Source organism: Lutra lutra, chromosome 1 (assembly GCF_902655055.1).
Source record: "Lutra lutra chromosome 1, mLutLut1.2, whole genome shotgun sequence".
Lineage (NCBI taxonomy): Eukaryota > Metazoa > Chordata > Mammalia > Carnivora > Mustelidae > Lutra > Lutra lutra.
The window spans coordinates 133269615-133292802 of NC_062278.1; the positions used below are offsets into that span (position 1 = coordinate 133269615).

At 43.2% G+C, this 23188-nt stretch overlaps 1 protein-coding gene across 2 annotated transcripts in view; it reads left to right on the forward strand.

Moving 5' to 3' along the window:
• The window catches only part of CPNE4 (copine 4), a 511336-nt gene extending 495028 nt beyond the window's left edge, over window positions 1–16308 (forward strand). For both annotated transcript variants that reach the window (XM_047737056.1, XM_047737060.1), the window contains exons 13-16: window positions 1747–1798; window positions 2862–2995; window positions 8136–8372; window positions 14544–16308. In XM_047737056.1, coding sequence (XP_047593012.1) covers window positions 1747–1798; window positions 2862–2995; window positions 8136–8372; window positions 14544–14678 — 558 coding nt within the window. In that variant the 3' untranslated portion in view covers window positions 14679–16308. The remainder of the gene's footprint in view (window positions 1–1746; window positions 1799–2861; window positions 2996–8135; window positions 8373–14543) is intronic.
• Window positions 16309–23188: the final 6880 nt, after the last annotated feature.

Sequence of the window (23188 nt, forward strand, 5' to 3'; positions counted from 1 at the left end):
CCCTCTCCCTCTGCCCACCCCTCCCCTGTCTCTCTCTCTCTCTCTCAAATAAATAAATAAATCTTAAAAAAAAAAAAAAGGCATAAAAGGAACCACCAGTCCAACTACCCAGAGATGCTAGAACATTCTTCACCACATTCCCACAAGGTAGTTTTCTGGTCTCAGCCTGGCCCAGCAGGGCTAAGGTCAGAGGTGTGCAGTGCACTTGTTTCAGCCCCTCCTTTTCTCATCTATGACATCTACCTGGCTCCCCTCCTGGTGTAACTCATCCTTTTTGATATTTTCTGAAATCCTCATGCTCACCTGATCCCTTGACTCCATGCTACCTGCCAGCTAACTTATTCTTCCTTCTGTCTTAACAGACATCCCTCCTGTATCCTCATTGCTGTTCTCAAAAAGTCATGCAAATGCCCCTTTTCCCACTCCTAATTCCCCCTACACCATGACAGGCACTGATGGTCTCATCCTGTCAGGTGCCCCCAGAGAGTTTGTCACAATTGCCTTCTGTAGGATGAAATCTCAGAGTTTGCCTTGAAACTGAGCCACAAGCACCTCTGTCTTAGTTTGCACTCTCTTGGGAACAGACTTTGAGGCAAGGATTTGGAGGCAAGTTGTTTATTTGAGAGGTGGAGGAAACCTCAACAGAGAGTGGGGAAATGGGGGCAAGTCAACACAGGGTATGCTGACAAGTCAGTTACCTCTGTGGGCAGTTGGAACTTAATTCTGCTGGGCGCCCCAGGGAGATCATGCAGAGCATGCACAAACCCCAAGAGATAAGACAGCTGGGGTACTGATACACCATATCCTGTCATCCAGTGAGTGATTAAGGACAGCTCCCCAGGGCTGTTGGTTTCCCAATACTTTCAGCTAGGCAGGCCTGAGAAAAACTCAAGGTAAATAAAGCAGGTAAGATGATTGGAAGTCAACTGACTTGCCTGGAAGTGCTCAGGGCACAGAAATGTGGGGTAGGGCACCAATACTAAGAAAAGAGAGATCTTGTAACGCAATGACCTATCTTCTAGCCCCCAAAAGAGTTAGTGCTTGGAAATAGCCTTTGAAATGGAAGAAGTCTCTGTATAATTCCAAATGATCCAATAAACATGTCCTCTTATCAGGTTTTAGAAACCAAAAAGTAAACAATATCTTTTTTGACCTTATGCATAGCTCCTGCCAGATAGAGGAAATTGTGTTGGAAGAGGAAAAACTGTATTTATTACTTTTCCAAGAGTAGAGTTTATTTTAACCTGTGTATATGTGAAAATCCTTCTGCCCTATATTTCTGCATATCATGTTAGAACGATTCTTAAATGTCAACGGCTTAGCTGGCACCTTCATAACCATCAGCATGTTGGGCAGACAGCTTGCGTTACTGAGCTCTCATTGTTTTTATCACTGCGTCTAAATAGAGCTCGGCCAGATCTAAGCCTCCAGGCTGTGGCCAGTTCTATCTGGAAGCTATTTGGAGTTACATTTTTCTTCGATTTCTTTTTTATTTGCCTTATTCTTCTCTCCTGCCAGCATTTATCTGATTCTAGAAAGTCTTCCTGTCACCTCAACTCCACAGGGAGCTTGGAATTCACCCTCCATCTCAGATTGATTGTGTAAAGGCTTAAAATGGTTCCTGCTGCTTAACACATAATGAATGTAATGGGCATTTGCTTGCAAACTCTAAACCCCAGTGCCTCCTTACTGGATTAAGGTTATAATTCTCCTTTCTTCCTTTTTTAAATTTTAATTGGTGTCTAGGTCTCTCACGACTTCGCAATCAACTTTAATGAAGACAACCCGGAATGTGCAGGTAAATCACACATGAAAGCAAGCTGAGGGCTCACAGCCCTTCTGTGGGTACCTTTCCCATTTTAATCTCTCTGCTCTGATGCAGGCTTCCTGGATCCAGAGAAACCATGCCACTTCAAAGACAATGGAGAGCCATAATAACCAGCAGAAAAATAGCTCTAAGAGGCAGAATGCAGAAGAGGTCTTGAGCTTACAGCAAGAATATTGATAACAATTCTGGGTTTCTCTGACCAGAAAAACTTGGGGGAGAAAAATTACCCAATGGGCAGTGATAAGCTATGCCTCTTTCTGCTTTCTAAGTTTTCATTAGGTATTCATTTATCACAACTTCCTCTCTGTGAAGGAATAAGGAGGGAGGAAACGTGGAAAGCATTTGACACTTTCAGTGTGCTGGCAAAGGATATGACGTCAAACAAGTAGCTTCATGGTTTTGTGCCCGAAAGAGCCTTCTCAAAGGCTTTGGGCGGTATTGTATTATTTCCAGGTAGAAATTCCTCAACATTGTTTCCATTAAATAATGATGATGAAGCGATGTACACGTGACTTCTACGGGCAACCAGGGGTGGTACCTATTAGAGCAGACTCAAGAGGTGGTGTGAAAATGAGAGAAACATTAGAGCTGAATTGCTTGATGGCTTAGAACACAGCCTTTAGATAGATAGAGCCAGACAAGACCTGGGCTTGAATCTTGAGATTTCAACTCCCTGGCTGTGTGACCTGAGGCAGATCATTTAACCTCTCTGAGCCTCAGCTTCTTCACCTATAAAAGGGGTATAACATCTGTTTATTTGGCTATGAGGATCTAACAAAATCGTGTGTAAAGTGAGACATTAGGGAAAAGTTTGTGGAAATGGTTGCTTTTGACTTGCGCTTTTAAAGAGAACATCAGCGGGAGTGTAGGCAACAGCAGGGATGTGGTATTTTCTTTTTTACCTTAAGGATATAAGTGTGATGTTGAGAAGGACTGTTGGGGAGCAACTGAATGCTTTATTTCTGTGTGTGTTTGATTATACTTATATTTGAGAGGACTACTGAACTACTGATCTTTGCTAATTTCACCTTAGGAATTCAAGGAGTTGTGGAGGCCTATCAGAGCTGCCTTCCTAAGCTCCAGCTTTATGGTCCTACCAACATCGCCCCCATCATTCAGAAGGTCGCCAAGTCAGCATCAGAGGAAACTAACACCAAGGAGGCATCGGTAAGGAGAGGGCTGTTCCTCCTGCTAACAGGCATTTACCTGGATTTTGGCCATAGCACCCACCCCACTCTGACAATAAATCTAAACATTCCTACCTGTGTGAGTTTGGATAAATGTCTTACCCTTCCCTTATCCTCAGTCTCCTCATCTGAAAAATGGAGATAATCCTACCCAAGTCTGCTGGGTTATTGTGAGGCTTAGAGATGACACATCTCAAATGTCTGCAACATTACGGGGGTGAGGGGTGGTGGGAACTGTCCAAAATTAGCTTCCTTTCCAATGTATCCATACTACTGATGAAGCAAAGCAAAACTGAAGTAAAAGAATGGGTGCATCTGTCCCCTTGTGGTCAAATGCAACAACACAATCCATCATGGCAAAGACTTGTTTCACATTCTGTTCATGGTTTTCTTAAGAAAAATTCAAACCAAGGCAACAAGACCAAACAGAGGTTTTTTTTTTAACCTTAAAATTTTAGAATTAAATATTACCATAATAACTTTTCTACATATCTTTAATGATACCAATATGTTTCTTTTCTAGCTTTCTTAATTTTTTTTTTTTCAGATTTAGTAGAATATTAGCAATGTCTGGAACTTTCTCTAATTTTTATCCTGGGTTCCAAGATACTGCATTTGCATGAAGAAGATTATATACTTCTCCCTCATTTGCTGACATGAATTCATCCAAGCTATTTGCACTGTAACCAGGTTCTCAGCCATCCTCATATTAGAATGGATGGAGGACCATGTTCATATCTGATGTCAATCTCTTATGTACTGGGGCACATCCCCTCTCAATTATCCAAGGACGTTCACCCAGCAGTTATGTTCCCCTTCTCTCCTTATCATCTGTTTCCCCTTTCTACTGAAGACTCATTCCCATTAGCAAATGGAACAGGCTATAATATCTATTTGAATTAAACTCTCTCCCTTGATATTACTTTACCCTTTAGCTACTGACCTTTTGCTCTCCTTCAAAACACAAGGAAAGTCTTCCTCACTGTCTCCATCCTCCCATACCAGTCAGAGTTTCCTCCCCAACATTTGTCTGAAAATTATACTTCTCAGAGTCAGTGGCACCTCCATCTAGCCAAACACACAGAGGCCATGGAACAAATTTGAATCCTCACAGATGCATGATTTAGAAATAAGGGTTGGACAGGATCAGTATTTCAGTTTATTTTATTTTATTTTACTTTTTTTCATCACCAGAACTTCAAATTCAAACTCTTCAAATGATAACTTGACTCAGAAACCCAACATATAAAGTAGATTTTAAGAAAATAGACTTTTCTTGCTAAATCTGGATGGGGGGTGGAGCTCCAACTTGGCTGTTCTCTTTTACCTCCTTTATCCCCAAGAGCATCCAAGGTATCCCCAGGGATCCCCAGAACCCAGTTTGAAAACGGATTGATCCCAGCCCTTCTGGAGTACTGGGACCCACAAGAATAAAAAGAGAACATGGCTGACATGGGTCTGGATCCTGGCCTGATATAAGCCAGCTTGAGTTTTTGATCATGACTCCCTCCGCCAAGGTCAGGTGGGTCTGCTCTGAAAGGACAGGTCAGGAATTGGTAGAGGAAGCATCTAATCCACACAGCCCCAGATAATTTACCCTAGAGGCCAGAAACACTGATGTTTTTTCCCCAAAGATATTCCCTGTTCTTTGAGTTGTGTGTGGTCCAGGGACCCTTGTTATTACTGATTGCTAAGGGTCCTAACCTTGAACCTCCTTGGTAGGTTGTGCAAGAAATCTATGGCTGTCAGATTTTCTTCTCAATTTTTGTGGAACTCGTGTACAAATTAAAAACAAAACAAAAATCCCCCCCTTATCTAAACAGGACCTCAAGTTCATTCAAAGACTATAGTATTTCATCTGTGAGCATTTTCTAGCCTGACTTTAGAAGCAACTACTGCTCCTCGCTTTATTGGAAATTTCCATCAAGATGTCAGTCCAGCAGTCTGCAGCATATTACCTTTAGCTAGATTGAACCTTGAAAAATCAGATTCTAGAATCCTGACAGTCTCTTCAGATCAGAGTTTTTGGACACTTCTTGCTCCATGAACACCATTAATAACTGGTGAAGCCCATGGACCCCTTCTCAGAAATGCTTTTAAATGCACAAAATAAAATATATGTTATAAGTAAACCATATATGTTGAAATGCATTCAGCAAAATATTTTTAAACGTGGCTAAGAAGCATGATACATATAACAATAAAATGTTTCTTTTGTTAACATTAAATTATGACAACCGGTAACTAGTCTAACAATTCTGTAATTTCTAATTAGTGTTGATATAAATGATATAGGAAGATATTTGCAGTCACTATAACAGGAAAACACCCTGTGATTTCTATTGGTGACTAAGTCACAAGCGCAGTTAAAACCAATTTTATTTGTTGATTATAATTGAAAAAAATTATAAATTTTAGTTAGAGGTTAGCGAAACTAAAATGTCATTTACCCCAAGTTCACATACTGTCTGAAATCTCTCAGCAGTCCACCAGCCCAGGTCAAGAATCCCAGCTCTAGGGACTCCTGGCTGGCTCAGTTGGTAGAGCAAGCACCTCTTGATCTCAGAGTTGTAAGTTTGAGCCCCCTGTTGGGTGTAGAGATTATTTAAAAATAAAATCTTTAAAAACTAAAATGAAATCCCTGCTCTAGATGAAAAACCAACAAACTGCATTCTGTAGTGTGTTTTTCAATGGCTTGTAGGCTGAGAACGGCTTTTACCTTTTTAAATGGTTGGGGAAAAAATCCAAAGAAGAGTAATAATTTCGTGCCACGTGGAAATCACATGATATTCAAACTTCAGTGTCCATCAACAAATTTTTATCAGAACACAGCCATGCTATTCATATTAAGTGATAAATACGGCTATTCTCACACTACACCAGCAAGGTTAGGTTTGTTGGACAGAGATCACCATGGCCTGCAAAGCCAAAAATGTTGATGATTGTCCCTTTACAGAAAATATTTTCCCAACACTGTCTCTAGGCCATTTGAACTCTAAAGCTTCTTGATGTGGTAGTGTGGCTATCAGGTGTTTTATTCCTGGAGGCATTGAGCAGGTAGGGGTGGTCTATCCCCTTAGACCACAAAGATCATATCAAATGGGAGTTGGGGGATGTGGAAAAAGGAGGGAGAAGACATAAAAGTGTGACTCACGCAAGGACTCCATCTGCTCATGGGTCAGAAGCGGTCTCCCTCCAGGTGAGGCATCCAAGGTGTACCCTGGAAGAGTGATGTATGATTCTGGTGTATTCTACACTCTTTCCCTCTATCCCCAACCACCAAGTTGCCTCCTTCTGTCCCTTCTCTTCCCCTTTCTAGCTGTACCATCAGGTCATGCTACTGAAACCTGCCTCCAAACTCCCAAGCCACCTTTTTTGTGACTCTATATAACTCAAAGCATGGATATGGATGAAAATGTACAACTCAGATGAATTTGAAAATTGGTTGGTTAGCTAGAACTAGGGTTGGGCAGCTAGTGGACATGGAACAAAATTAGTCTTTACATTAAACTATATAGAAAGTATTTAGAACATATGGCTGTCTCATAATAGTGTGAATTTCTATTCCCTCCAGGTGTACTTTTGACATGTTATTTTGTTTCAAATATCTTTCCAACTTACAGAGAGAAGCGGGAGCCTTTAATACTAACAGCCTGTGTGTAACCTTTTAAGTATGATTCTCAAAACCAGGTGTTTTCAGAGTGTAGCTATTCTATCCAGCCTTTCCTCTTTGAAATATGGCAACTTGAAATGCCTTAAAAATCCCACATTTACTACAGATGTTGGACAAGTTGCGAAAATTACATTAGATTGGCATGAATTGGCATCCTGGTGCCCTGCATCCCTCTGATCTCTCAGTAGATGCCATCATGATGTCACTTAACACTTAACATTGACAACAGTGATAACCTCTGATGCCTTCCTTCTCTAGACCCCAGAGCAAGTCCTGAGCCCTCCCTGTGCTGATGGATAGAGAATGTCTTCTCCAGTCTCACTCTCAGATGAGCCACCTGAGAGCCTGTCCAGGTGGAAAGAGACCAGGCAGGCTGCAGGCAGAGAGTTGGGATTTGGAGCAAGAAACCACAGGAGCTCAGCACCCACAAGCACACTCAAACTAGACCAGACCCTGGTGTGTGGCCCTCAGGGGAAGAGGCAACAACCTACACCCCCTGCTAGCAAGGTTTTAGGCTAGTGCTATCCACTAGAAATATAATGGAGTTGTATGTGTAATTGTAAATTCTCCAGTAGCCACATGTTTAAAAGTTAAAAGAATTAAGGGAATTAATTTTAATCATATATTTTATCTAACCCAATATAACCAAAGTATTCTCATCTTAATTTATCTTCCATCTAAAAAAATTATTAATAAAATATTTTGCATTCTTTCTTTTGTACTCAGTCTTCAAAGCCCATGTGTATTTTGTACTTAAGTCACCTTAGTTTAGATACTAAATTGTCACTGCAAATACTTGATCTTTATTTAGGTTTTATGTATTAATAGTTGAGAAACTAGTCACATACCTGAGTTGTTCCAAATGTATTTGAAAGGTTTCCAATAAATGAATCAAGTCTCTGTTTTGAAGGTTAAATTTAAATTCATTAAAATGAAATAAAATTCAAATTTCAGTGCCTCTGTTACTCTGGCCACATCTCAAGGGCTCAGTAGGCACAAGGAGCTAGAGGCTATTGTACTGGGCAGTACAGCTGTGGACTCTGAAAATTCCCCCAGCTGAAGAGGGTGGGATAAATGATCTAGTCCCACTCCTCAGGAGATGAAGAGGCGTATACCTAGGGGAGGTAAGTTTTCCCAGGAGCTCAGACTGTAGAGGCTTTGAGGCCAGCCTGTCCTGACTCCCCTTGCTGTTCTGTCCACCATACTGTGCCGTGTAACTGTCACTGAAGTGATTCTTAGAATTACCCCATGATTACTCTGCCTGTGTTGAAGCTCCATTCATCATAACTTTAAGTATTTAGGGCTGCCAACACAGGACTCATTAAAGACTATCAGCACTGTCACTGTGGTCAGGACGCATGGAAGCCACCCGGGTGCATAACTGGTGTTGTCCTTGTCTCCCCCACCTCCCTGTCCCCATGCTCTCCTGGCCACCGGTCAATTCCAGCAATACTTCATCTTGCTGATCCTCACCGACGGTGTCATCACCGACATGGCCGACACCCGGGAGGCCATTGTCCACGCCTCCCACCTTCCCATGTCGGTCATCATCGTCGGCGTAGGCAACGCGGACTTCAGTGACATGCAGATGCTAGATGGGGACGACGGCATTCTGAGGTCACCCAAGGGAGAGCCTGTCCTTCGAGACATCGTCCAGTTCGTGCCCTTCAGGAACTTCAAACACGTACGCATATGTCTGGGGCTTCCCATGGGAGAGGAGATCAAAGCAAACTTCCTCCCACGGTTTCCTGCCAGTGTTTGGGGTGAAGCAATGTCAGCTATCCCTGCCCAGCCACACTGTCTCACACCCAGGATATGTAGAGCTTCGCTATTTGGAGAAAGACGTGTAACTCAAGTAATAGCTGAGGAGTCACGCTAAACGTGGCAGCCAGCATTTCACTGGCACTTCCCCTCCTCCATGTCATTTAGGCTCTCTAGTGCACACAGAGCTGCCATGTACTGTTGGCCAGGTTGCTTGCTGCCCAAGGGTGCCTGGTTGAAGTAGCAAAGAAAAGCTGAACTTCAGCGTGGCTTCTTTTTGTCAAGCCATGTACGCTGAGAGAAGCCTGTGTTTGCCTTGGAAAAATATATTCTTGAAATGATAGTAACCTAAATCCTCTGCAAATATACCATAGGCAGCATCAAAGATTTATTTAACTCACTAATGAGGGAACCAGAAAGATGGCAAAGCTAGTTCAAGGGAGGGTATAAAATAGCAGATTATGGTGGGGGTGGGGGGAATACTGGAACAAGTTTCTTTTTTTTTTTTTTAAGATTTTATTTATTTATTTGACAGATAGAGATCACAAGTAGGCAGAGAGGCAGGCAGAGAGAGAGGAGGAGGCAGGTTCCCTGCTGAGCAGAGAGCCCGATGTGGGGCTCGATCCCAGGACACCGGGACCACGACCTGAGCTGAAGGCAGAGGCTTTAACCCACTGAGCCACCCAGGCGCCCCTGGAACAAGTTTCTTAAGGCAGCTTCAAAACTGGTTAATGACCAAAAGGGTTATAAAATCATCCTCGTCATCTTTAGATTACCTTCTCTACTGGGCAGAAATCTTATCAGTTTTCTGCAAGGTAACATTGAGCTTTACACTCTTGGGTTCCCATCAGTAATGAAGAATAACTCAAGCAGTGTCACAGTCCCCAGATGACCCTGAAGCAGGCCCATGAGACAATGCTCTAGCATGGCACAATTTTTCAGCATTTCGGAATCTGGGATAATTGTCAACTCCGGAGAAGAAGAGGCACCTTTAAAATTTACACAGAACCCTGCACCCGTAGGGCTACAATGGCCCAGGGTAACCCCTTCTCTGGTTCTCACAAGGGATCCCTCTGTGCCGGTAGAGGCCCTGAAGAACCTTCAGAGCCTCTGCCAGCTGTGTCTGGGAGTCAAGTAGGTCCTCACAGGCAGTCCTCTGTGTTCTTCTGTCCTGTGCCCCTCATGGAAGCCACTCTGTCCACCGAGGCCTGGACCTCTGCTCTGCGTGGGGTGCCAGGGAGGCTGCTCCCAGGGCTGGTAACTGAACTGAGGCTGCCCCAGTGGGAGGGAATCTCCAGAACTCTCGGTGCCCTGAGAGTCTGCCCTGCAGTCCCCTGGGAAGGGACAAGTGTCCTTCCTTTGGAAACCCTTCTGTTATCTGGACCCTTAATGCAGTGAAGTCTGCATCCCAATGCCTCCAGGACCCCTGCCGCAAATGTCCTTCGCTTCCTCTCCAGCCCCTCTGAGCTCAGGCCTGGAGTCACTTATTTAGAGTCAGGGTGAGGAAGGGACAGGCTCTGTGACATCCACTATGAGCTTCCCCTCCTGATACTTTCTGGAAAAGCCTTTCTCCTCAAGCCAAGAGCCCTCATTCAAAGCAATCCTTTTTGTTCTCCTAGCCACTTTATCAGATATGTCCAGAAATATCTGAATCCCAGTTTGGGCTCACACCAGCACATCAGCCACGCTGGGTAAGGCTAGTGGAAAGATGGCTGGATCATTGTTGATTATCGACAAGTCCCAGTGCTGGCGTCAGAGCATTTAGCATATGCTTTTCATAAACTGTTGTTTGCCACATTCTTGGGACATGCCTTAAAGCAAACTTTCAGATAAATAATGAATCCAGCAGCCTCCAGTGAACCCTACATCTGTTGGCCTGCCAGGACCGCTTAGCGAGATCCCTGGACACGCCAGGGCTCCCAGAACAATAAGGCATTACTCCTAACGGTACTGCCACACAATTGCGATTCTCCTTCTAAGGAGGACTATGTGTCATGAGCATCATTAGAGGAGCCTGAAATCAATCCCTGGCTACAGTGTTGAATGCAAAGGGAGTTCAAGAACACCCAAGCCCCCAGCAAGCACAGGGGCAATAGCGTGGGTGAGGGGCTTAGCCGTGCTACCATAGCCCCCCTTCAATCTGCACAAGGGGACTGTTTCCAAATGAAACCACTTGCTAAATAAAAGAGGCTCACCAAGCCCTCAGGCTGTTTGCAAGTAGATAGCAAGGAAGGGTATGGGGAGGGATGGGCTAAAATGGGTGAAATTTGCCACAGTTTGTGCTCATCAGTGAAGTGACTTACTTGCATAATGCCCAAAGTGGGGAAAGGGGATAGTTCTTCCAGACTTTCAGGTCCTTCCCCATTTCCTTCCAGCCAGGCAGGAGTAGCCACATCACCGACCACCACCCATAAACAGTGAGATTATAAAGGCATGGGTCAGGGCCTCAAGGAACACACCAGAGAATGACATGGTTGGGATGTAGATGTCCCCAGAAAACTCCTATGCTAAAGCAACCTGTGGGGGGTTGAAAGGGGACCCAGTGTTGCCACAGGACTTGAGAGCAGAGAGGAGCAGCAGTGAAGAAAGCCTCGAGGCTTACGCTGGCCAGAGGAAGGACAGACCGTTGGTGGGCAGGGAGTTGGAGTGGGGCACTCAGCGACAAGGGAAGCACCCTGACCAGGGCAAGGGAATGGGGTTCTGCTCTCCTGTGTCTGCCACACAGTCTCCAGCTGCTCTGTGGGTGATAAAAGCAACACCAGGAGCATGTCACAGCCCTTACCTTCATGGACTTCAGCTTAGGGTTTGAAAACCATATTATCCGAACTTATCTACTCTGAATTCAATACACAGTAAATAAAATGAAAGGTGAGCTAACATCCTTTCCATTAAGCCAGTAACGCGTGAATTGCCTCCCTTTGCATGATAACTCAACTTTGAAGTGGACAGGGCACAGACTCGGAGCTGTGTGCTCTGGGCAGGTTATTTAAGTCTGTGCCACAGACTTTCATCTTTAAAATGAGGCAAATGACACACATGTTAGAAGAGTAAAAGTGGTGCCTATGTAAAGCTTAGCACAGCACCTGGTCCTTGCACGTGGCTAATAAATGAGCTGCTAGTACCAGCTGCTTTCATGTTTTTGGCCTTTTCCCAACCAGATAATGCCCCCAAGTCCTCATTGCTTACCAGACCCACCAGCCCAGATATGCAAAGGAGTGGGAGAGTCATTCAAAAACTGTACTGTCTAAATACAGTGACAAATAGCTAGATAGGGCTATTTAAATTTAAATTCACTAAAATGAAACAAAATTTAAAATTCAGTTTTTCAGGGCCACCTGGGTGGCTCAGTGGGTTAAGTGTCTGCCTTTGGCTCAGGTCATGACCCCAGGTCCTGGAATCGAGTCCCACATCGGGCTCCCTGCTAAGCGGGGAGCCTGCTTCTCCCTCTGCCTGCTGCTCCCCCTGCTTGTGCTTTCTCTCTCCCTCTCTGTCTCTTTCTCTCTGTGTCAAATAAATAAATAAATAATTTTTAAAATCTTAAAAAATAAAATTCAGTTTTTCAGGGCTCAATCTAGTGTCTAGTGACTACCACATTGGACAGGGCAGATGTCAAATATTTCCATCACTGGACCAAGTTTTGCTTGACAGCACTGTTTAGGGATATCACTGGCTTCATATAACAGTAAATCTATCTTACAGTGGATTGCACAAGTTCTTCTTTTTTTTTAAGCTTTTATTTATTTTTTTGACACAGAGAGGGAGAGAGAGAGCACAAGCCAGGGGAGCAGCAGGCAGAGGGAGAAGCAGGCTACCTGCTGAGCAGGGAGCCCGATGCAGGACTCAATCCCAGGACTCAGGGGTCATGACCTGAGCCAAAGGCAGACACTTAACCAACTGAGCCAACCAGGTGGCCCCTGCACAGGTGGTTCTTAACCAGGGACAACTTTGGCAACATCTGGAGACATTTATGATGGTGACAGCTTTGGAGTGCTGTTTGCATGTAGTGGGTAGAGGCCAGGAGTGCTGGTAAACATCCTACGATGTTCAGGACAGTTCCCCACCCAAAAAATTATCTGGCCCAAAATGGCCATAGTGCCAAAATTGAGAAACCCTAGATTGTATAAAGACAAATATGTTGTTCTTATGTAACTAGAAGCTAAGGACTGGTAGCTGCCCACATCTTTTTTTCAGTGATTTGATAGTATCAGGGCAAGCACTTGGTGATCCCTTTGCTGTTTGCCCATGATGATACAACAGTTGCCATAGCTCCAGGAATTACATTCTAGTTCAAAGTAAAAAAGGAAGAGGAAAGGCAAACAGAACCAACCATGGCTGTCCCCTCTAACCAAGAAAGAAAAGCTTTCCAAGAAGCATCCTTATGTCTCAAAGGATGAAATTGGGTCATATTGGGATGCCTGGCTGGCCTGTCAGTAGAGTGAGTGACTCTTGGTCTCAGAGTTGTGAGTTCAAGCCCCATGTTGAGTGTGGGGCCTTCTTAAAATAAAAATTTAAAAAAGAAAGAAAGAAAATGGGTCATATGGCCATCCCTAGGTGCAAAGAAGGCTGGGAAATGAAGTATTTGGCTTTCTAGCCTTTATATGAGATGTGGTCAGAGAAGATGGTACTTTCATAGCGACCCCAGTGTATGTGTGGACCATGCTCTAACCCAAACTCTGAGCAGACATTTATAAACTAAAAGAGCATTCATGAATGCCGATTGCCCAACATGCTAGGACATCTTCAAAATGTGAGGGGTCACTTTAGAAAAACTCCTCGCCATGTTTTCAGATTGTTTTTAAGATAAGTGTCTCTCTTTTGAGACTCCTAAAAGCTGGGCAGGATAAAACCAATCCCTATTCCTTGCTGTCGTGTCTTTAAGAACACGGGGGCTTAGCCAAGTCGAATGGCTGAGTGGCAAGCCACATAAGGAAGGAAAGAGCAAGAAAAGCAAGAAACCAGGTCATTGGGCATTTTGTCTAGCCCTTTCTTTCCTTTGCTGAGGAATCTCCAATACTCATTAGCTGGTGCTTCTGCTTCAAGTTTTCAACTTCAGTAATAGCTAATAATGAGGCCAGAGCCAGAAGTCAGATCCAGCTCTGCCTGACTCCAGAGTCCATGCAGAATACCAACCTCCACCTTCCTATGCCCCAAATCATGCAGTGGGATCATAATGCTAATGGAATAAAGGGTCCATTAATTAGTGGTATTCAAGACACTCTGTCACCTGGGCTCAAGCTTATTGTCCAACTGAATACCCCCAAAATCCTGCATCCCCAGCACACACACACACACACACACACACACACACACACACACACACACACTTTCTTTAACCCCATCAGATGACTCACTGTACTTAGAATGGTCAAATGTCATTCCCCTTCTCTACATTTTAAAACATGCCCAACTGAAACACCACCACCCCTTGGAAGCTTGGTGTGATTTCCTCTAAGATGACTTAATCTTTATTGTCTGCGCTCTGGTCCCAGGGTGTTTGTAACTCTAGAGCAGTGCTTCTCAAATTTCAGTATGCCTAGGAATCACCCTAGGGCATCAAGTTAAAATGCAGATTATGATTCAATAACTCTGGGATGGGTCTAGCATTGTATATTTCTGTTGAGCTCCTGTGTGATGTGATGCTGCTGGTCTGTAGCATGTATTGTGTTCGGTCTCAGGGCGGTGTTCATTTTGACCACACCAGGCTCCCCTCTCATGTTTATAACTCACTTAATGGCAAGAACCACAGACCCGTAAACTCTTAAACAGTGCCTGGAACTGAATGCAGATTGGAAACAAAACTCAAAGAGAATCCATTCCACCGTCCAACTTTCACCCATCTTCAGATGTGAATAGTTTTGTATTTTGAGACAAGCATGGGAAAATATAACTAGGAAATAAAAGGTTCATTTTCCAACAATCTAACAACTCTTGCTTGGAGTAGATGCTCAACAAATACCAACTGAATGAATGAATGAATGAGAGAGAGAGAGAGAGAGACTAGCTGCTCAGAGTAAAACTGCAGCCTTTAAGCTGATTCTGGATCAGATTCCTTGGGCCAGGTGCCAAAGTCATGGTGCTTTCTTCTTCCTTCCAGGCATCTCCAGCTGCCCTGGCAAAGAGCGTGTTGGCTGAAGTCCCAAATCAAGTTGTGGACTATTACAATGGCAAAGGGATTAAGCCAAAATGTTCATCGGAAATGTATGAGTCTTCCAGGACGCTAGCACCGTGAACTACACATACTTTTACAGAGTTCTGAAATACTATTCCTGCTAATATTTAATACTTCTACTACTCCTATATTTAAAAAGACACACACACACACGTACACATTTAAAAAATAGCACGTTTCGGTGATTTTTAACTAACTGACAATTTTTTTTGCATGTGTAGCCCTGAGGCCTGGATCTGTTAAGCTCTTGTATTGTTAAAGACTTTTTACAAAGAAACACGAATAATTACAACTTACTCTTTACATTACAGCATGTCGCCTTGAAATAAAATGTTATCTGTATCTGTTTTTTATACAGGTTTGTTGAAATTTTGCTAAATTTCTTATTATCTTTACACTGTAAAGCATTTTGACACATTTATGGAAAGTCGATAGCCAAAACATAATTTGGTTTTATCTGCTATAGGATGAGAGACTTTTCAAAATGGCAGATGCATGGACTGTATTTTGCATGTTTAAAATAAAACACACACACACACACACACACACACACACACACTGTTTTTGCAATTGTTATCTATAATCCCTCCCTGCTATGAATGGTCTCTTTATTGAAGAAGAGGTTTACTCACCTAGACATAGTCTTCTAGAAGTGGGTTTGGGGCACCGAGCCCAGCACCTCTCAGACTTTACTGTGCACCCAGATTACCTGAGGATCTTGTTACAAATCAGACTGTGGTGCAACAAGTGTGCATGGGTCCGAGATTCTGCAACTCTAACAAGGTCCCAGGTGATAACAATTGCAGTCCACACTTAAGAGTTCTGAGGTTCTAGACTCTACGGTGTTGTCCCAGAGACCATCTGACACAGGGAAGCACCTAGTCTGCTTGAGAAGGGCACTTTTCCCCTGCCAGTAGCACAAAGTCCCACCTGTCTCTGAGGTAGGACTAGAAAGTAGTGAGACTGACTCCAGAAGCTGCATACCCCACATCAGTCTCACTGCTTTCTAGTCACAACTCTTCCTTAAACAAACTAGGGAATGATCATCCTCGCCAGCCTCTCCCCTCTCAAAGGGGATATCACACAATCCCAAAGGGAATGGTTCCGTTTTTATGTCAATCCTGAGGAATGACTTCAAAGAGTCTTTGGTGGGACCACAACCATGGCAACTCGTCCATGGCAAATGGCTGTGCGGTATGGCTCCCCCGAAACCCGGCCACCAAGTTGACCTTTAAGCTTAGTGTGAGGCATCTTGTTGCCTCTTTTTATCACTCCTGAGAGCAAAATCTATCAGCGGAAATGCCTAGGATCATTGTTTTGCGTGGATATGAACTGGCCAGTCTTGAACCAGAAGAAAGAATGTTTCACTTGTGTGTTGTTCTCGTGGAGAAATGGACAAGTGTTTTGCAGGTACGAAAGGCACAAGAAGGAACTTACTTTTGGTCAGAGAGATAGGGAAGTAAATCACAAGGCAAAATAGATCTGTTTGTTGTTTGTTGCGGGAGGAAATATTAATAAGCAAATCAAATGCCTTGTATGATTTCCAGTGTTATAATTATAGATCTTAACCTTGCAAATACATGTCAGCCAAATGCACAACATTTTGGGAATGATGGTTAAAAAAAAATGTACGACTGAAAAAAATTATAAATATTTAAACTGTATTGTTTTATGAATAAATTGGGTACTTACAGAATTTTTTCTGAGAGTGATAGTCTTGTTTCTCTTTTCAAAGCAATTCGCCAATGGATTATTTCGTGCCCTCAGATTAGAACTAGTTCTTTCACAGTCCCATAGAAACAAAAGGATATTGTTTTTAACAAACAAGGGATTAAAATATGTAGAACCTATTGTACAGAATTATCTGATGGTGGTTTCCAACCCCAAACCAGGACACGAGCTTCCATGTTGATGGGCCTAGAACATAGTAAGCACTCAGTAGATATTTTGTGAATAAAGAGATGACTAATTGAGTGAGTGAATGAATGAACTTGTTAATGTGCCTCATGATTGATCTCAAATCTATTGTCGATTTAACAGGTGAATTAAGTGGCTAAGGCTGTCAATCAAAATGATGCACTATGTCATTCTCAGTTATCTGTTGGCATCTATTACATTCATGTCAGGATTCCTTGGACCTGTGAGATAGGATGACAAGGACAGAGTCCAGTTTGCTTGGCCAGAACGTCTGGCAGCTTCCTTTCCTTTTCATAGCCAGACTGAAGCCCTTCTCAGAAGAATAGGAACAGCTGCTAACAATTATTGAAGGCTTACTAGTGCTAGGTAATGTTCCAAGTGGTTCCTGTATACCATCTCATTTAATTCTCCCACCAGCCCTATGAGGTAAATGGTGTTACCAGTCTCATTTTGCTGATGAGAAAACAGACCTACAGAGGTTAGGTAACTAACCCAAGGTCACACAGCTATCAAAAGACCGAACCAGAATTTGAACACAGACACCCTGGCTCCTGAGCCCATTTCCTGATCCCAATTTCAGCTGCCCTCCAGGCACTATACGTATCTACTTGCCCTATTAAGCAGTACGTAATTGGGACATTCACGAGAATGAGGCTTAAAACATGACCTTTCCCTCCATTTCAAAAATTTCTGTCTCATCTGGTGATCTTAGCTTCTTGATGTGGGCTCTTGGCCTGTTGTGATGTAACTAACATCCCCCTGGGATCAGTGGAGGAGACCCAGGACTCAACCACGTCTTCCCAACTTCCTGCTACAAAGGAGACCATGTGGATCTGATGTTACAAACACAAATGCTCCCAGGAGCTGAGCGACCCATGTCAGCAACTGAGGAGGAACAGGTTTAAACAAGGGGCATCAAGAGTAGAGTGTGGGGAGGATGGAGAGAAACTGGAAAACCTGTGTCCCAAAGAGGGTCCGGCTCTGGGTAGGGTGGGGCCGGGGGCGAGGGTTCCTGCCCAACCATGGACCCAATGCAACCAGCCCATCAGTTTCCCAAGAGAATTGGAAAATGTGGTATTTCACATAAAACCTCACAATTTGTAAATATGGTAATTTCATTCAGGATTCAACAATTGTTTTAAATATTACAAGGGCCAAACTGTAAGAGTCAAAGGAAAAATACCTCTGGGCTTAAATTGGCTTGGAGGGCAAATACGGAATCACTGAGTTATGCCCATGTGTGGTCTGCCCTCCACAGGGCCTCAGTAGATAACATACACTCCAAAATTCTTGGGGACCCCAAAGAGATTTTATTTCTGTGGTTTATATCTATCGATATTTGCTATTTTCAAAATATTTATTAATTCATTTCCATAACAATAACAAACCCATTATACCCTAATATAAATACAATATTTTATTTAAAAAGCTATATTTCAAAATAAAGTTAAAAAAAATCAACAACTGTATTTCCAGGGCACCCAGGCAGCTCAGTCAGAAGAGCATGCAACTCTTGATCTCAGGGTTGTGAGTTCAACGTCACATTGGGTGTAGAGATTACCAAAAAAATGAATGAATGAATAAATGAATAAACAAATTTTAACAACCAAAAATAGTGAGGCAAGCAACATTGTACATCTTGCTTAATAAAAGCCAGCTCCCCTTCTGCATTCCCCCTGTTGTGAAATGATGTTTTGGTTGAGGCACAACAAAGAAAATTTAGTCTTGCATGGCTATGTAGTTAGTAAGGGGAAGAGTATTTTCAGGCTTCTCAGATAACCGTGCTAATTCTTTTCACTGCACCAAATCTCAACACGCTTCTTAAAGGTTAGTTGCAATGTGGAATACGAAATCATATCAATAAACCCTTCCTGGCATTTTTAATGTTTTTACCCATGCATGACTTCCTAACATTGTGCATTAGTCACTTGGGAAATATTGATCAACTCACTTATTTAGATGTTCTCAATGCTTACATAGTTTACAATACCAAAAAACTCACATGGTTTTGCTGTATTATATCTCTGCCTGTCTCATCAGACAGACTAAGTATTGAGAATCTGTCAAATTATAGTGGCAGATTCGGGTTTTCCAAAATTCTAATCTTTTGCTGGAAAGCTCAAATGTTTTCACTGGCAACAAATACTGTCAGTTGTTTTTGTTGAAGTGACAGATGCATTTCATTCTATTTCAAGAAAGGATCTCCCAAATGCCCACATCTGAGTAACTCTAGTTTATATCAGTCTTTTCTTTCCCCCCAGGGAAAAATGGCGTTCCGTGGGGAAAAAAAAAAAAAGCAGCAGGTTCAGGTCACAACACGAAGGCACACGTGCCTTTGTTTGAGGCAACCATCTTGGCTGGACTGCCATAGCTCTTCCATATGCATGCTTTGCCTTTTGTCACCCCACATATGAAGAAGACATGGACTCAAGGGTCAAGACATAATAAAACTACTAATTTTTCTGCTCCATCAAGAACATCCTTAAATGAAACCATGCATTCTTTCCTGCAAGTGTGTGACAATGACAAATAAAATGGCCGCTGGTCAAGAGTAGTACCATCTTCTTGATGGGAGCTAAGATTCCAGCAATTTGCCTGCCAATGGTTTTGCACCATTGGTGCAAATGTCAGCCCAGTGAAAAAGACATATTACATGTTAGCATTATTATGAAAATCGTTTTGACCTTACAGACTCCCTGGAAGGGTCTCAGGGAAACACCTCCGGGAAACACACTTTGAGAACTGCTTGCTCTAGACCACTTGACAAAGTGTATATTTGTTTGTTATTCCTGCATTACGGATCACCATGAATTTAGTGACTTAAAACAACATATATAACATATATTATCTCACAGTTTCTGTAGGTCACAAGTCCAGGAAGATAGCTAGGTCCTTTGCTAAGGCCTCATAAAGCTGAAATCAAGATGTCCGCAGAGTTGTATTCCTTACTGGATGCTCTGGGAGAGAATCTGTTTCCAGATGCATTCAGGAGGTTGGCTGCCATTGTAGAACTGAGATCCCATTTCCTTACTGGCCGTCAGTTGGGGGAGGGGGAGTGGCTTTGACCCCTAGAGGCTTTCCACATCCCTCCCATGCTTTCCATATGACCCCTCCAGCACCAGTGGGCCAAGCAACTTTCAAACATTGACTCTCTCTGACTTCTATGGCATCCCTCTGACTCCAGTCAGAGAAAGTTCTCCCCTTTTAAGCGTTCATGCGATTAGACAGGACCACCCGGGTAACCCAGGTTCACCATCCTGAGACCTGTACCTTTAGTTACATCTGCTAAGCCCCTGGTGTCATGAAATAGAAAGTGTTTACAGGTTCCAGGGATTAGGAGTTTGAGAGGCCATTGTGCCTGCCACAGAGAGAATGCAGGATATTGCCAGATGATTCCAAAAGGAAATGGGGTGTGTTCAAGAACTGTAAATGAGAGCTGACCACGGGGTCAGAAGGAGAATATAGACGAGGTGGTGGTAAAAGGAGTGGTGGTAAAAATACTAGCTGATTCCAAATCTTTGCCCCAGAGAGCTCATTCTAAATCTCTTTGAATACCTCCTTTTTTCGGTCTTTCCAGCTTTGGTAAATATGAGCCCTGCCCTTGGCTTGAGGATGGTGATGAGGAGTGGATGGGGCTTGGCAGGGGTCAGACTTGAAAGAAGCAGAAGGGAAAATAGATGATGTCCGTCCGCTCTGCTCACAACCTAGAGCTGCCCTCTGATTCTAGGACTTTGGAATCTCATTGCACATATTCTATGCGCCTTAGCATTTAAGACCTATAATATCTAAAGACTTCCTCATGAAGATGTTCTTCAACACTAGAAGTAGAAGAATAGAGGGGGAGAGGTAGGGACGCATGTGAAAAGAAACAGCAAACCGGTCAGCCATTTGCAGTGTCATCCTCCGCTCTGCCCCACACATGAACTAGACCTTCAAATTAGTCCTAAACAATTCTACTTTCTAAGTATCTCTACACTCTGCGCCCTCCTCTTGAGTGAGGTTCAGTGGAAGTACCCAGTGTTTTCAAGTCATGATAAGTGGAGCCACGTTCAGCCCTTGCTACCAAAGAGTTGGGTAATCTCTCGGGTCTCAGTTTTCCCATCTGTGAACACAGCACGCATCTGCCTTCCGCTTTCTGATCCTTGTCCACGTCGGCCACCCCACCTCATACTGTGATCTGGCGACCTCTTCTCATTGCATTTGCTGAAGCGTCCCCTGCCATCCTTCACTCAGTTGATTTCTACTCAACTTTGAACTCTCAGCTCAGGCACCAGCTCCCCGTCAGAAGCGCTGGGATTTGGCCAAGTATTCCTCCTGCCCCTTCCCTCCTTTCGCCCTACATGCCTCCTTCAGAAACTCTCTCTCCAACTAGAACTGAGTCTCTCCCATTGAGCACAGCTTTGTCTCACCCACCTTTGCACTCCTGCGTCCTGTTATGGACGCTCAATTCATGACGAGAACGTGCAGGGGTAAACCAGGAAAGGGGGTACGTTCTGATGGGAAGCAACGAGGTGTATGGTGGAACCTCGCTGCGGTTCTCTGAGAGATGCAGCTGCTGAGCACAAATTCGATTCCAGTGAGTCAACTTGCATTACACCGAAAGCCTCAGTTTAACACAGATTTTCAAGCAAACACCATTAAGGACAACACACTTAACACACGAGAGAATGTAGCCAGTGCCTTAAGGTTTACATAATGCAGTTACATAATCCAGATGTCTTCCAGACCTCTCCAGCCTTTCATTAAAACCCCCAATAGAATAGGGTGATAGAAATGTCTTAGAGACGGTGGTGCCCCACAGAGTGAATACATGAAGGTCCCTCAATTTTCTAGTCTAGAATGGATGATTTTCTGTTGTACATGTTACGTTATGTGCATTTCACCTCAATTTAAAGCAAAGCAAAACAAAACAAACGTTCTAATACCCCAGCTGATTAGATGAGCAGACAGTCCAGCCACTCACCAGGCTGCCCTCCGAAACCTAGCCTCACTTCTCCCCTTGGACCCAGCTCCAGGTTCTTCTGCTAATTACCTCCTGTGACTTGAATCTCATTAACACATTTCTGGGCTGCTGAATTTTTCTTTAAATCATACTGCACCAGTATGATTTAACTCCCCACCCCACCCCACCCCCACCACACCCCCACCACAGACACAGTTCCCGCACTGAAACCCCTGAAGTCAAGCCAAGAACACACTCCAGTTACTTCAGGAAAGCGTTCCTGAACACTTGAACAGAACAAAGGAAATTTTAATGTGAAGAAGATACACTTAAAACTGGATACCTTATCTTACTGAACTGGGGAAAATAAAAGAGTGAAATTTTAAAAAGAAAGAAAGAAAGAAAGAAAGAAAACCCAAAACCGGATACCTTGTTTGTGCTGAGAACTCATGGATTATAAATGCATCATTAATTTAACAAGTCATTGGAGGACAAGAAATACTTCATTAAATATTTACAGAAATTTCATATTCACCAACAATACCACGCACTTATCCCCACAATCCTATTCTCCTTTCTTCTTCGGTGTCAGAATACATCTAAGCCTTCTTCATACTGTGGCTTTAAAGGTTCTTCTGCCATTTGCAGTTACTCAGAACCCCACAAAGAAATGTTGGGATTTGTAACTCTGCTTGGGACCCTGACCTTTTTGGGTCTTTATGGTGAGTAATCTAGCTCTGAAGTTTACCCAAGAACGCTGAGGTTTTGTGTGCCTTTCCTATTTGATTAAACTTACAGCGGTTTCTATTTTAAAAGCCCAGTGTGGATTCACAAAGGAGCACCAGGCTGCCATTCTACTCCTGTCTGTGTTTCTGATTCCTGGGAGCATAAGAAGATCCAAAAACTGCAGCCTTGTTGACAGAACACAAAAACACTTTTCCCCAGAAAGTAAATACAGCTTCAAGTTCTGGCATGATGAATAATATCTCTAGTCTTACCCAAGAATTTCGGAAAGAAAAAAAAATAGCTTCAGCCGTATACTGATTTCTCATCTCTATGGAGTGCCCTTTCCCTTTATGCATAAGTGTACATATATTCATTAATTTTCACTTTTGTAAAATTGAAAGCAGAACCCAAGGTTGGCAGGCTCGCTCCAAAATGCACAGACACAATTTCCCCTGTGTTGCTCCCATCCTGAAGGCCGGGGTGAGATTTCTAAGAAAGGAAGTTCTTTCGTAGATGATTAAAAAGTATGGGGTTTTTCAAAAGGGAGATCTTTTCTTCTCTCTCACGTACTGAATGATTTTTCCAAGTAACCTAAAAAACGCTAGGAAGTACCTCCTGCATTCATTAACAATCCAAAGGTAAATCCTTGGCAACAAGCCAGGATCCACTGGGATTGAAATCCTTGCATCAAGGAAAGCAAGCAATCAGCACCAAATGTCAAACCCAGGTGGACCGGAGTGTGGAATATTAAAAATACGTACACCCAGAGAGACTGGATTAGGCTGAGAAAATAATTTCATAATTGAAACTAATTCATTTAGAGTTTAATAGGAATCAAATGGATTGAAAGTGGCTAAAAATATCATTAAATATAGCCACAGCCCCGAAATTACCACCACATTCTATGTCTCCTTATTTAATATCCACAGGATCAGAGCACGCTTAGCTGAGCTGCCATTCTGCGGGTCTCAGTTCATCCTAGGAT